Source organism: Acinonyx jubatus, chromosome C1 (genome assembly GCF_027475565.1).
Source record: "Acinonyx jubatus isolate Ajub_Pintada_27869175 chromosome C1, VMU_Ajub_asm_v1.0, whole genome shotgun sequence".
Lineage (NCBI taxonomy): Eukaryota > Metazoa > Chordata > Mammalia > Carnivora > Felidae > Acinonyx > Acinonyx jubatus.
The window spans coordinates 167197475-167210151 of NC_069381.1; the positions used below are offsets into that span (position 1 = coordinate 167197475).

Below are 12677 nucleotides of genomic sequence, written 5' to 3' on the forward strand. Positions count from 1 at the left end.
TTTCTCTCCCTCAAATTAATAAACTAAAAAACAAAAAACAAAACAACAGCAACAAAACCATGTATTTCATATCAGAAACTACAGCGATTTGATTTGGTGCTTCTAGGAGCCCTCAAGTATTCCCTGCTTCAGTGACAGAAATGTTAAAAAACTCTTCAAAAGCTCATGGGATCTTTCCTTCCATGATGGAAAGAAGATGGTCTTTTCACTTTAATACAGAGAAAGGCCTGTTTGATTTTAGTATGTAGTACAGAACTCATTTTTCTGAAGTGTTACATTTTACAGGTAAAATTAGTTGTGTAACATATGAGTGTGTTATAACTTCTTAAACAGTTACTCACAAAGGTTCATTTGAGGGCACTGGTCAGTCAAGTCTTTGCTTTTAGTCTTTATGTCATTTTAAAAGAAATAAAAATAATAAACCCAGGATAAAACATTTTTGTTATAGGCAAGCTTGTAATAAAGCCCTACATTTGTTCATTCTATGTACACTTATAATTGAAGTTTTCTTCAAGAAGCAAAATATTTGACTCACATAACTTTGATATGGTAAGTTTATCTCCTGCTTTCCAAATTTTATCATCTTGAGATACTAACAGTGTCACTTACCTTTCCACAAAAATTCCAGCTTGAACAGCATGCACGATGCTTCGAAATTTTGGCTTTTCCTCAGATTTCTTTTTCATCATCCCCATTTTACGTGTAAAAGTAGAAGCCAACCAGTCCCGTACTTCCAATGGGACTGAATCAGTCTGAATGTCACTGAGCTCATCATCGGTATCCAGCAGTCTTCTACAAAAATGTATACCGATTAAACTTGAGGAAAAAGTGAAGAAAAGCTGATAACAAAGCAAACACTGCAATAGGACTTAAAATACAGCAAATCACTCTCTGATCACCCCTCAATATGAGCTGTCTCAAAAAAGGAAAATGATTGGATTAACATTTGGAAAGCTCTGAATTCCTCAGATTGATTCTCTTCTGAAGGCAAGCGCTAAGGGCCTTGAACATTTGCAGCTTCCCCAACATTGAAGTGTAGCAATACCAGTCTGAAGATATCAATTAATATACTATTCTTGTAATGAATAAAAATAAAACAGAGAAGAAGTTTCATAAACAGATGTATGTTATTAAAGGAGGCAACTGGAGTGGAAAGAACAAAGGGGACTGGAAGTTGTAAAAGTCACCTTGTAGTTAATAATTTTGGGTATATATGGTACTGATAGCACAAGCTATTTGAATAAGGCCTTGGTGTTTACAAAAGTCATTCACATGTGTTATTTCATTTGATCAGGATCTCTACCTTTTAGGAAAATAATAAATTAAGTATTCTAAAAGATATTTATTCCGATAGCAGCACCACAGTTTAAAAAGTGAAGAAAAAAGAAGAAACAAATGGATTATTTTGAAAGCTCATTTTAGGTGACAGAGCCTGTGGAAGTGGAAGAGAAACACTTCTGGCTTCTTGAGGAAAACTTTAGTGTTTTGCTCTCCTGAGGGTGGGGATCGGTGGGTTTAGAATTGCTGGCTGAGGAAATCAACAAAGTGAGTGAGGAAGCAATTGGGCACTGTAATCTCTGCAGATCTCTGCAGATCAGGGTGCTCTGTCACTCTCCTGTATAAGCTCCACACAGACAACACTGACTGGACTGATGGGTAGTAATACCTGCCCTTAAGGCTGGTCAGCTCCAATCACCCAGAACTCCTGAAAGGTCTGAACTGGCAAGATAGTGTGAAAGGCTCCCCACAAAATATAGAAACTCTACAGAGCGATTGAGCTTTGCCTCCAGAAAGAACAGAGGCCAGCTCTCTCTCATTTGACTTCATTATTTCCTTGTCAGTGCACCAATTTAATAAATCCTAGGTATTTTTAGCACATTGTAGTTTTGACTTTTGGATTCCATTCACTTGGGTAAATCTCTTTGTACAGAGTGAAGCCTAAGAATCATAGGCTGATGGAAGGTAGCCAGAAATGACAGTGTGTGCTAAAGCCTCCAGAACAAGTCACACTAACTTGAGAGGGCAGGGACCAAGTAAAGGGCAGAAAAAATTAGAAAGGCCACCCAAAGCACCCAGTGTTACCAAAAAAGGCTCAAAAGATTATATGATGACCTCTATGTGCTGCTGTTCTCTATAAACAGAGCACAGTCATTTGCCAGTATTTATTTTTCATGGTATTAAATAAGCACAAATGCATTTATGAAATAACTTATGACAAAATATATACAACTTAATGGCTAGAGTTACAAAACCACATGTATACATATGAAGACCAAAAAAACTTACATATTGGAACTTAATACTGATTAATACTTACATCATTTTTAACTTTCTTTCGGAACTTACGTTTGAGTGATTCTGATTTACCCTTAACACACTGACACTGTAACTCAAAGCAAAATACTTTTTTTAGTGTTTTGTCCATTTCAAATGGACAATTATAGCAAGATATTACACTACATGGTTTGGAAATTCAGGGCTTATGGCATTTCTATTACTTCTTATCTAGTGATCAAATAAAGCTACAGAAGAGGGCAGGTGGATTTGAGAATCATTGTAGTGTAATATTGTGATGTCACCAAACTCCAAGAATTCTACTGCTGCCTTGTTTTATCAGCTACTTGAAGTAGAATGACACATTGTAATGGTGGCCAATTGATTCTTTACAAATTTGATATTGATGACTGTATGTCTTAAACTCATAAGTTATCCAAGACAGATCATCAAACATGACAAAATCAGCCTATGGAAATGAGATTTCATATGTGGATGTGGGATCAGGAGTCTGGTAATTCTTAATCATGATGCATGATGTCATTCATTAAGAAGGAAAGAACATACGGGGGTATATGGGTGGCTTAGTTGGTTAAGCATCTGACTCCTGATCTCAGCTCAGACATTGATCTCAGTGTTCTGAGTTCAAGCCCCACATTGGGCTGTATGCTGGGTGTGAAGCCTATTTTAAAAATATGTAAAAATAAAAAAAATAAGAAGAAAAGAGCATATAATCTTGGAGAAAGAGTGATATGAATTCATTTGTGGATATAGGAATAAAGGAAGAGTGTGTAAAGAGGAAAGCATGAGCTATGGTACTCTCTAATTAAAAGCAAATTTTGAAAAAGCAACAAATACCTCTTCAGTGGTTAATTTTATATGTTAAACATGGCTAGGGCATGGTGCCTGTTATTTGGTCAAACACCCAGTCTAGGTGTTGTTGTCAAGGCGTTTTTCAGATGTGAAAGCGGATTACCTTCTATAATGTGAGGGTGCCTCATTCAATTAATTGAAGGCCTTAAGAGATAAGACAGAGATTCCCTAAAGAGGAAGGAATTCTGTCTTCGAATTGCCTTCAGACTACAGATTGCAACATTTACTCCTGCCAGAATTTCCAGCCAGGGTCATCAGCCTGTTCTGCAGATTTCCGTTTTGCCAGCCCCCACAATCACATGAGCCAATTCCTTAAAATCAGTCAATTTCATTTCCTCTCTCTTGCTCTTTCTCTCTCATTCTCTTCCTCTAATAATATAAAGAGTAAGCAGATAAATATCTTTATATATATAAGCTATATATATAAAGGCTAAGAAAGAATATTTCCATCATTCACAAACACTCTGTGGTAACTACCAGCATGGATTATAAATCAGATAGATGACAAAGGCATAAATCCATCTTATATTAATATTCAATTAACAAAGCAAGTCAATTGTACTTCCTGTTTTGAAATATAAAAAGTCATTGGCAAGGAACTAAAATGCCTTTTTAGCTATTATGGATCTAAATGCCATACTGTCTTTTCATGTCTTAATAGCTCTTTTTTCTAAGGTGCATTTCGCTTTGAAATTCTTCATTGCTGAATCACAATCTATTGTATGGATATACTAGTTTGTTTATACATTCAACCAAGGTTACCTTGGTTGATTCCAAGTTGTGACAATTACAATAAAGCTGTAAAAATAGTTGTATGCAGATTTTTCAAGTTAATTTGAATAAATACCAAGGACCACAATGGTTGGATTGTATGGTAAGAGTATGTTTTGTTTTTTAAGAAACTTCCAAACTGAAGAAGTGGCTGCATTCCTACCAGCAATGAATGAGAGAGAGACCAAGCCACCATCATCTCTCTCCCGGTCTGCTGCAGTAGCCCCCTACCGGTCTCCTGGTCTCCTTGTCCTGATGCCCTTCTGCAGCCAGAACGCTTCTTTTAAAGTATGAGTCGGACCATGTCAATGCCTAATTCATAATGTCCTACATAGCTCATCACAAGCTGTGTCTCTCTACCTTCATCTCTTAACCAGTTTCCCCTCACTCACTTTGTTCTAGCAACACTGACTTCCTTGCTGTGCTTAACCCTGCCAGGCTTCCTACTGCTTTCGGGTCTTTGCACTGGCTGTTCGCTTTGCTTAGCTTCTCTTCCCAATTTGAGGGGATCATTTTCTCACTGTATTCAGGTAAAGAGGGCTTCCTTGACTCCTCTACTCAGTTAGTTAACACCTCTATTCTGTCTTTTTGTCCTACTGTAGACTTCTTAGCACTTGATATAATGTTGTATGTATACTAGTTTGTTTATTCATTTTATGTTTCATCCCCTAAACTGTAAAGATCTTGAAAGCAGAGAGTTGTTCTGATTTTGTGCATTATTGTATCACCAGCATCTACAACAGTGCATGGCACAGAGTAAGAGATGAACATGTATCTCTTGAATAACTAGAAAACATTCAGAAATATTATAAGTGATTACCTTTGAGGAGTAGAATGAGGATAGGAATGATAAAAGAAATTTTAGTCTTTAGAGTCCTGTATTATCTGATTGATAAGCAGCAGTAGCAGCAGCATGGGAGTAAATTCACTGCTGTGAATCATCGTCTTCATTGCCTTTAGGTTAATTTGCCTTTGAATAACCCCTTAATTTTTGAAGCAAATTATGGGGAATCATGCATATTTGGTGTGGAAAAGTCATTAAACATTTTTTATGGCATTTTGAACTATAGGCACAGGAAAAAGAAATTTTAAAAATTCTATACACTGTTTGCATGCCTTTAGCCAAGAAAGTCAATACAGCAAAACCTTGGATTGCGAGTAACTTGTCTGCGAGTATTCTCTGCAAGGTAGTAAACATTTCTAATAAGTTTTAAATTGACAAAGGAGTGATGTCTCACAATACGAGTAGTACATGGTGCCGAACATCACATGATCACAACTGAGCCAATGTTTCTTCTCTCTCTCTCTTTCTCTCTCTCTCACTTGCTTGTTCACTCGCTGTGGAACTGTGGGTGATCATCAATGCAATGTCACATTTCTGTGAAATGCTCAAAAAGAGGCAAAAGCAAGTGTCATTAGATAGGTTCCTTGGTAAAGCTGAACGAACAGAAAAAGATGCCATTGAGCCAATAGATAGCAGTGATTCCATTAGTGATAGTGAAAATCATCCTACACAATAACCCTCCTCCTCTCGTCTCCCTCAGACCACCCACGAATTTTTCTTTATATTTTCTATTTTCTTTATTATTTTGTATCATATTACAGTACTGTGATCATTTTTATATGAATATTTTTGGGTTGTGGAATGAATCATCTGAGTTTCCATTATTTTTTATGGGGAAATTCGCTTTGATATACAAGTGCTTTGGATTACAAGCATGTTTCCAGAACATATTATGCTCACAAACCAAGGTTTTACTGTATTTCTGTTAAATACTAACTCATATATTCCTTTCTCAACTATAGTAAGACATTGTTAATGAAGCTATAAATAAGTTGTAACAGATTCACGAAGGTGATTATTCCAGTTTAGAGAAAAGAAAGTTGAATAAAAGACATGTGAATAAAGACATGTGAATAAAACCTAAATATAAACACATTTTAAAAAGCCAACACACCTAATGGCACATATTTCTCCCCACTCATCTCCATCTCTCTCTTCTCCCTTATTCATTTTCCCTTTCCCTGACACCTGCCTTGTCCACTCTGTCTTCCCAGCTCTGAGCACCACAAGGACTCTTTAGGTTTCATTTGATCTTGCTAGATATGGAAGAAGCAAAAACTATAGTATAATGTGGAATAACAGTCTTGGGCTTTTGTTAGAGAATGATCATAAACAGTTTTCTTGAGACATGTGAAAACACCTGAATATTTACATAAGATTATGCCACATGTAAAACGCTTGGCCCCATTTCATTTTTGGAATAAATGTGTACAAGTTGATAAAACTGGATCCCAAATACTATAATTAATTTTGCTTTCAAAACCTCCAATGGTTCAATTGCTCTTCATCCTAATGTTAGGTGGCAGAGTGAGCATAATTGTTTGTATCCTGAGTGCTTTTAAAAAATACTTTGTGGGGTGCCTGGGTGGCGCAGTCGGTTGAGCGTCCGACTTCAGCCAGGTCACGATCTCGCGGTCCGTGAGTTCGAGCCCCGCATCAGGCTCTGGGCTGATGGCTCAGAGCCTGGAGCCTGTTTCCGATTCTGTGTCTCCCTCTCTCTCTGCCCCTCCCCCGTTCATGCTCTGTCTCTCTCTCTCCCCAAAAAAATAAACGTTGAAAAAAAAATAAAAAAAAAATACTTTGTGTTTAAGAATCTTACAACCTGAAGACACAGTCATTGGTGCATTTCCCTTAGGAATTCTTAAAGTGCACAATATACAAAAGCAATGATAAAGAGTATATGTGTAATATGTTATTACTGTTGATTTCTGAGAAATGCTTCTTCTGTTTCTTTTTTTAGTGCCAAAAGGGTCAATAAAGCAGAAAGTGAGGGGTCCTTAAGCATGGGTATAGATGGGGGGCCACGGAGTCATGAAAACTGACCTCCTGCCCAATCATTGCTCAACTGATCCTCGGGAGCTATTTATACCCCAAATTTTCTCTTGAAATCAGATGACGCAACTCCCAAAGGGCTTATATTTTGAACTAGAAAATCTGCAGGGGAAGGGACTAAAGAAGGAGGCGGCCACGGAAGGAGAGGTCATGAGATTTTGACTTTTACAATTATATCAATGAAAATATTTCTGTCCACAATGGACTCTTGGAATATGGTTACAACAGTGTACCCACACAGTTATTTCCAGGCAATTGGTGCCCACATTTACACCTACTGAGTATTAAAATGCAAGTGTTGAATGCAATTAGACACTGCTTTACTCTTCGTATAAAGGACACACTTCAACAAGCAACTAAGTCATTCAATTCTGCCCCTAATGTTTGCTGGGCCCAAGGCAGGAGCACATTTCTCTCAAATACCATATAATTAAGTATTTTAAAGTTATACATCAAATGAATACATTATTAAATGTGTTTTATACTCCTACCTTTTAATAAGCTTCATAAAAGCCTGGGCAAGTTGAGTTTGAATCGAGAATTCTCAACTCCTTGCATGACAAGCCTGGGCCAACTGGCTGTGGCTGCCCCTCTGCACCTGTCTAACCTCCTGCTCAGTGCCTTACTATGTAAGCAGTTGGACTTTGCAGCCTTCCCGTATACTCTCATCAACCTGCCCAGCTTTGAAATCAGCTGCTTCTTGGCCACTCTTTAGGGGTGATGGGATGCACATACCAAGAGTGTCTTGGTTCCCTCAGGAGGAAAGACCTAAAGAAGAAGCCTGTTAAGACTTGGGAGACAGGCTAGGGAATCTTTGGGCAGAGAATTCTGGGGTCTCAGTGCTCAAAATATGGGAGAGGAGCACAGTGGGCAGGACAGGGAATTCCACAGTCCAAGAACCTAGAAGAGGGAGAAGAGCATGAGTTTCAGGTTCTTCTTGGCTTGAAGACCTGTCACCCTAGGGAAGGGGCACACCAAAAATGAGCCATCATTGAGCACTCCAAAATGAGGGGCAGTGTTCAGAAAAGCTATTATAGTGACCTTGGGCTAAGGATGGTATTGAACTCGTACATGGTAAATACCTTCTAAGTGAGCCCTCCAGGGATAGCTGAGGGAATTAAGAGAAATTGATCATTCTGCAATATGGGTATTTGGGTGTGTGCGGGGGGGTGGTAAGTGGTTCTCACACAGGCAAATCCATTAGAGTTATTTCTTGGATTAATACATACTTATGCTCTGAGCTGACTGCCACCCCCCCACCAAAAAACAAAAATGAAAACAAAACAAAACAAAACCCTAAGAGTAGTACTAAAGTTTTGCTCAGACCTCAGAGTTATCTGAGGATAGAGATGATAATGCTGTTAACTTTGTTACTTACTATGAATCAGATGAGGAGCCAAGCTTTAATTAATCCTCACAATATGACCATGATGAAAATACAATTATTATCAGTGCCCTAATTTTACTGATGAATAAACTGAAGCACAGACACCTTAAAGGATTTGCTCAAAGTCATACAACCAGGAATGGCTGTGCTGCTTTTTGAGCTCAAGTCTGTCTGATTTCAGAGTTTGAGTTTTTAACTACTCAGCTATCTTTTCCCTCAAATGCATGTTTTCTTGCTAAGTTCCCAGACTACCTTCACATTAGGCAATAATATGAGTGATCATTATTTACTATCTCATCTCTACCATGAAATTTAGGGTTAAAAATAATTGATCTTAAAAAAAATCATAAAGAAATTTGATTTTTCAAGTCCCTGGCCCACCAGGGAATTTCTGGTTGGAGGAAGCTTAAATTTATTTTTCAAAACTGGTATGTTGAATCATTTTCACATAGAGAAATATATCTGGATAGTAGAATTTCAGGGTACTTTGAAATACAATAAATTAAATGTTGGGATGAGAATAGGTGATACATTTGAAATGCCATATTGACTCGTCAGTAACCTACTTCCTGAGTGTGAAATACACTTGAATTAATTCTTCCAGGCTACCACCCAAGCACATTTATTTACTTATTTATTATTTATTCCTTGTTTTGTTCCAAAAAGGATTTAAGATGTCAGGCTTGCAAATTTTTTCAACAGTTTTGTTGTTATTGTTGTTGTTGTTGGAAGTTTCCTTTCCTTTTTTCTGTCTACTTGATAACTTTCTTCTTTTGGTTTTATTAGTCTTTTTTTTTGAACTGTAAGAAGATGATAATTATATTTGAGTGACTATTGAGACTGAATATTTGGGTGGACAAGTTAGTTATACTGACCTTAGCTTAATTCTCAAGAGGCAAATCTTGGCTAAAACAAAACCAGCTAAGGAGAATATTAAAGTTCGATGCAGCTTTCTTCAAGGTCTAAGGAGGTCTCTGTGCTTCCTCCGTACCCATCCAAGGAAGCAGAGGCCTAGGCAGAAAAGGTTCCATCCCACAAAACAGGCAGAAGGGGCCAGGGGAATGTTGGAGGAGGAGTCTGAGGAGAAGTCAAGTTGCTTGGACAGTTGGGATTCAGATTGTATTTTTTGAGTCAGTTGGGAGATGGAAATGGAGGGAATGGATAAAGCAGAAAACTACCCTAGGCCTGACTGATGACTCTTGGCTTTTCACCAGAAAGTCCTCTTGGCTCAAAAATATCTTTGAAAACATTCCATTAGGCACAAAGCTTCACATTCTATTAATTACCAATGTTTTTGATTAATAAGCATCCTCTGGTTAGGAGAACTTCCCTAGAGTCAAACTCTTGGCTCCATCACCTTTTAGTTGTGTGGTCTTAGAAAACATCCTTCATCCTAACTGAGTCTCAGTTTCTTTGCCAATAAAAGAGAAATGGTAATAATCGTATCCCCAGTACTTGAGTTATGAGGATGGAATGGGTAAATGCACAGAAGCACTTAGAAAAGTGTCTGTCACAAAGCAAGTCCTCAAAGAACCCCCATTATTTACACATCTGCATTAGTTAGTCTAAGCAGACTTCGTGCTTAGTTTGAGACATTGTGGGAAAAATTCAGCACCTCTTGTTTAACGCCCCTAATCTATGGTGGAATTTCAAAATGACTTTGGAGAGCCAAAGAACAACATAAAGAGTCTATGGATTGGGGCACCTGGGTGGCTCGCCCAGTTAAGCGTCGTACTTTAGCTCTGGTCATGGTCTTGTGGTTCATGTGTTTGAACCCTGCATCTAGCTCTGTGCTGACAGCTCAGAGCCTGGAGCCTTCTTGGGATTCTGTGTCTCCCTCTCTCTCTGCCCCTCCCGTTTGTGTTCTCTCTCTCCCCCCCACACACACGTAAATAAACATTAAAGAAATTATAAGAAAAAAAAAGAGTCTAGGGGCACCTGAGTGGCTCAGTTGGTTAAGCGTCTGACTCTTGGTTTCAGCTCAGGTCATGATTTTACGGTTCATGAGATTAAACCCTGTGTCAAGCTCTGCACTGGCAGTGCAGAGCCTGCTTGGGATTCTCTGTCTCCCTCTCTCTCTGGTCCTCCCCAGCTTGCACTATCTCTGTCTCTCTCAACATAAATAAATAAACTTTAAAAAAAATTTAAAAAAAAAGAGTCTATGGATCAGAAAGAGTCAGTGGGAGGAATTTCCAAAAATAATTTTTACCTACTTAAAAATTTTACCTGGTAAAATAGGCGAATTCATAGAAATAAAAACTAGAACCAAGTTTCCAGGGGCTGAAGGGAGGAGGAAAGTGGGGTTTGTCATTTAACGGGTACAGAATACTTTGGGATGATGAAAAAGTTGTGGAAGTTGACAGTGAGATGGTAGAACAACATTGTAAATGTACTTAATTCCACTGAATTGTACACTTTAAAGTGGTTAAAGTAGTAACTTTGATGTTTTTCACATCTTATCACAATACAACAATATCTACTTAGTCTTGATCTTCCTGCCTCATTGTCCAGGGAATAGATTCTTCTAATTGGAGAAGTGAGACGTGAGAGAAGGGCGTTCCATTCTTCATCTACCTGTGTGTCTTTCCAAGGATTACTGAGAGTGCTAGGTTGGAGGAAAAGGGTGGCTTGCAGGCCAGAAATGAAGCCTAAGAGCCAATAGTTTCCCAGATCTGAGACAGGTGACCACACCACAAATCAAAACACAGGACTGCATCCCCTCTGCCCAAGACTCATAGCTGTGAGGAACTGCTAATGTCCAGTTCAGCACCTCTTGTTTAATTCTCCTAATCTATGGTGGAATTTCCCAGTTGAAGGAGGCATTTCGGCACAGTTATCTCATGTACCAGTCAGGACAATATTTGGGCCACATTCTTAATAAAATCTTATGATTCTAACCATTAAATTTCTAACATTCTTTCACTTTTTTGTAGCCTCATTTTGACATCCTTGAAGGCTGTAGTTCTCAAAAGGTGGTTCCTAGACCAGCAGAATCAGCAGCACCTGGGAATTTCAAGGCTCTACTCCAGACCTACTAACTTAGAAACTTTGGAGGTGGAGACCAGAACTCTGTTTTAACAAGTCCTCCTGATGACTGTCATGAACACTGAAGTTTGAGAACTGCTCTCACCATTTATGGCTTGCCAATTAATGGAATACCTCTGCCAAGAAAACATGATTCAGTTACATTCCATAACATGGATTTAGCAGCACTGTTACTTCCATTCGCCCAATATTTCCCTGTCGGAGATAAAGAATGTTGGTGAACTATCGGGAAGGTACCTTAATTAATAAATATTTTATACTGATGTTACAAATGAGAATTATCTGTATGTTACTTAATTGCAAAATACAAAAGGTTATTTCTCAACTGAGCAGGGGTGAAGCATGGATAATAAGAGTTGCAATATGCTTGGAGGACAGGAGTGTGAGGGAAGACAAAGAACGTATTTCCTTCTAAACCTAGGAGGCCAAAATATGACAAGAATGACAAGAGGGAGTTAACAATAGCCAAACAGAATAGCAAAATAATTATCAATGTACACAGACTCTCCTTCATAAATATTTGTTGAATAAATGAATAAATGTATTAAAACATGGGCAGAAAATCTCTAGTTTTAGTGGTTGTTAAACTTTTCAGATATTTACAGTAGTTAGTAGAGGGAAAAAGTTCATTTTTGTTGTTTATTTTGATGCGTATACTATATATGTTAACATTTTCAGTCAGGCCCTGCTTTATATGTGAAAAGATGATATCCCAAAATATTTTTACAAATATTTGCTGTTACCCTGTGGCCCTTTGTCCATATAGAGAGCCGATTATTTTTGCTGACTCAAGTTATATATGAAACACAATTATCTGAAGGGGGAAAACTCCTGTTCCTTGAGTTTCAAAATCTAGATACCAGACAAGGAGGAGAGGCTCAGCCAAAGACAGTGGAAGAGTATATAATGTGTCAGAGTAGGGTTTCCATTCCTATGCGTGTGCAAAGACACCCTCGGTTACACAAGAGAAGTCACAAAGGAAGACAGAAGGGATCTTGAGAAGGGATGCTGAATCCTGCCTGACCTTCTCCAAACAGAAGAACCCTGAGGAGGGTGACAGCATACCCCCAAATAATTTCTCAGGATCCTGGAACAGAAGAGAGCTGAATGCCTCACCCACCTCCAGCCCCCACTTCTGAAGGGAACTGGAGGACAGCAAGATCCCAGCGCTGAGCTGGTTGGTGTGTGTCTAGACAGACAGCCTCAAAGATAATGGTGACTCAGCCCAGACTGATGGAGATGGCAATGAGAGAAAAGTGAGGGAGAGTACACAGAGACAAAATATACTTGGGAAGTAGGTTTGCTGATAAAATATGGTAACGAATAAGGAAATAATGCCCTTGTATTTAAAGAGAAAAGTCTTAAGTATTTGACTTTCCAGTACTCAATCCTTGCCAAAGGACCATGTATTGTTGTTTAGCTGTATCATGG

General features: G+C 38.4%; 1 protein-coding gene and 1 long non-coding RNA gene across 10 annotated transcripts in view; one reads left to right on the forward strand and one right to left on the reverse strand.

The window, feature by feature from the left end:
- The window catches only part of PDE1A (phosphodiesterase 1A), a 326281-nt gene that overhangs the window by 73910 nt on the left and 239694 nt on the right, over positions 1–12677 (reverse strand). For all 8 annotated transcript variants that reach the window (XM_027055252.2, XM_053215409.1, XM_027055248.2 and 5 more), the window contains one exon: positions 610–792. In XM_027055252.2, coding sequence (XP_026911053.1) covers positions 610–792 — 183 coding nt within the window. The remainder of the gene's footprint in view (positions 1–609; positions 793–12677) is intronic.
- LOC113598127 (uncharacterized) lies at positions 2590–11518 on the forward strand. Of its 2 annotated transcripts, none has more exons than XR_003418751.2 (3): positions 2590–2788; positions 4047–4206; positions 5316–5473. It is a non-coding gene; the product is annotated as an uncharacterized LOC113598127 (long non-coding RNA). The 2 variants fall into 2 exon arrangements; XR_003418750.2 differs by lacking the exon at positions 5316–5473 and adding an exon at positions 11135–11518 and having other exon boundaries at positions 2604–2788.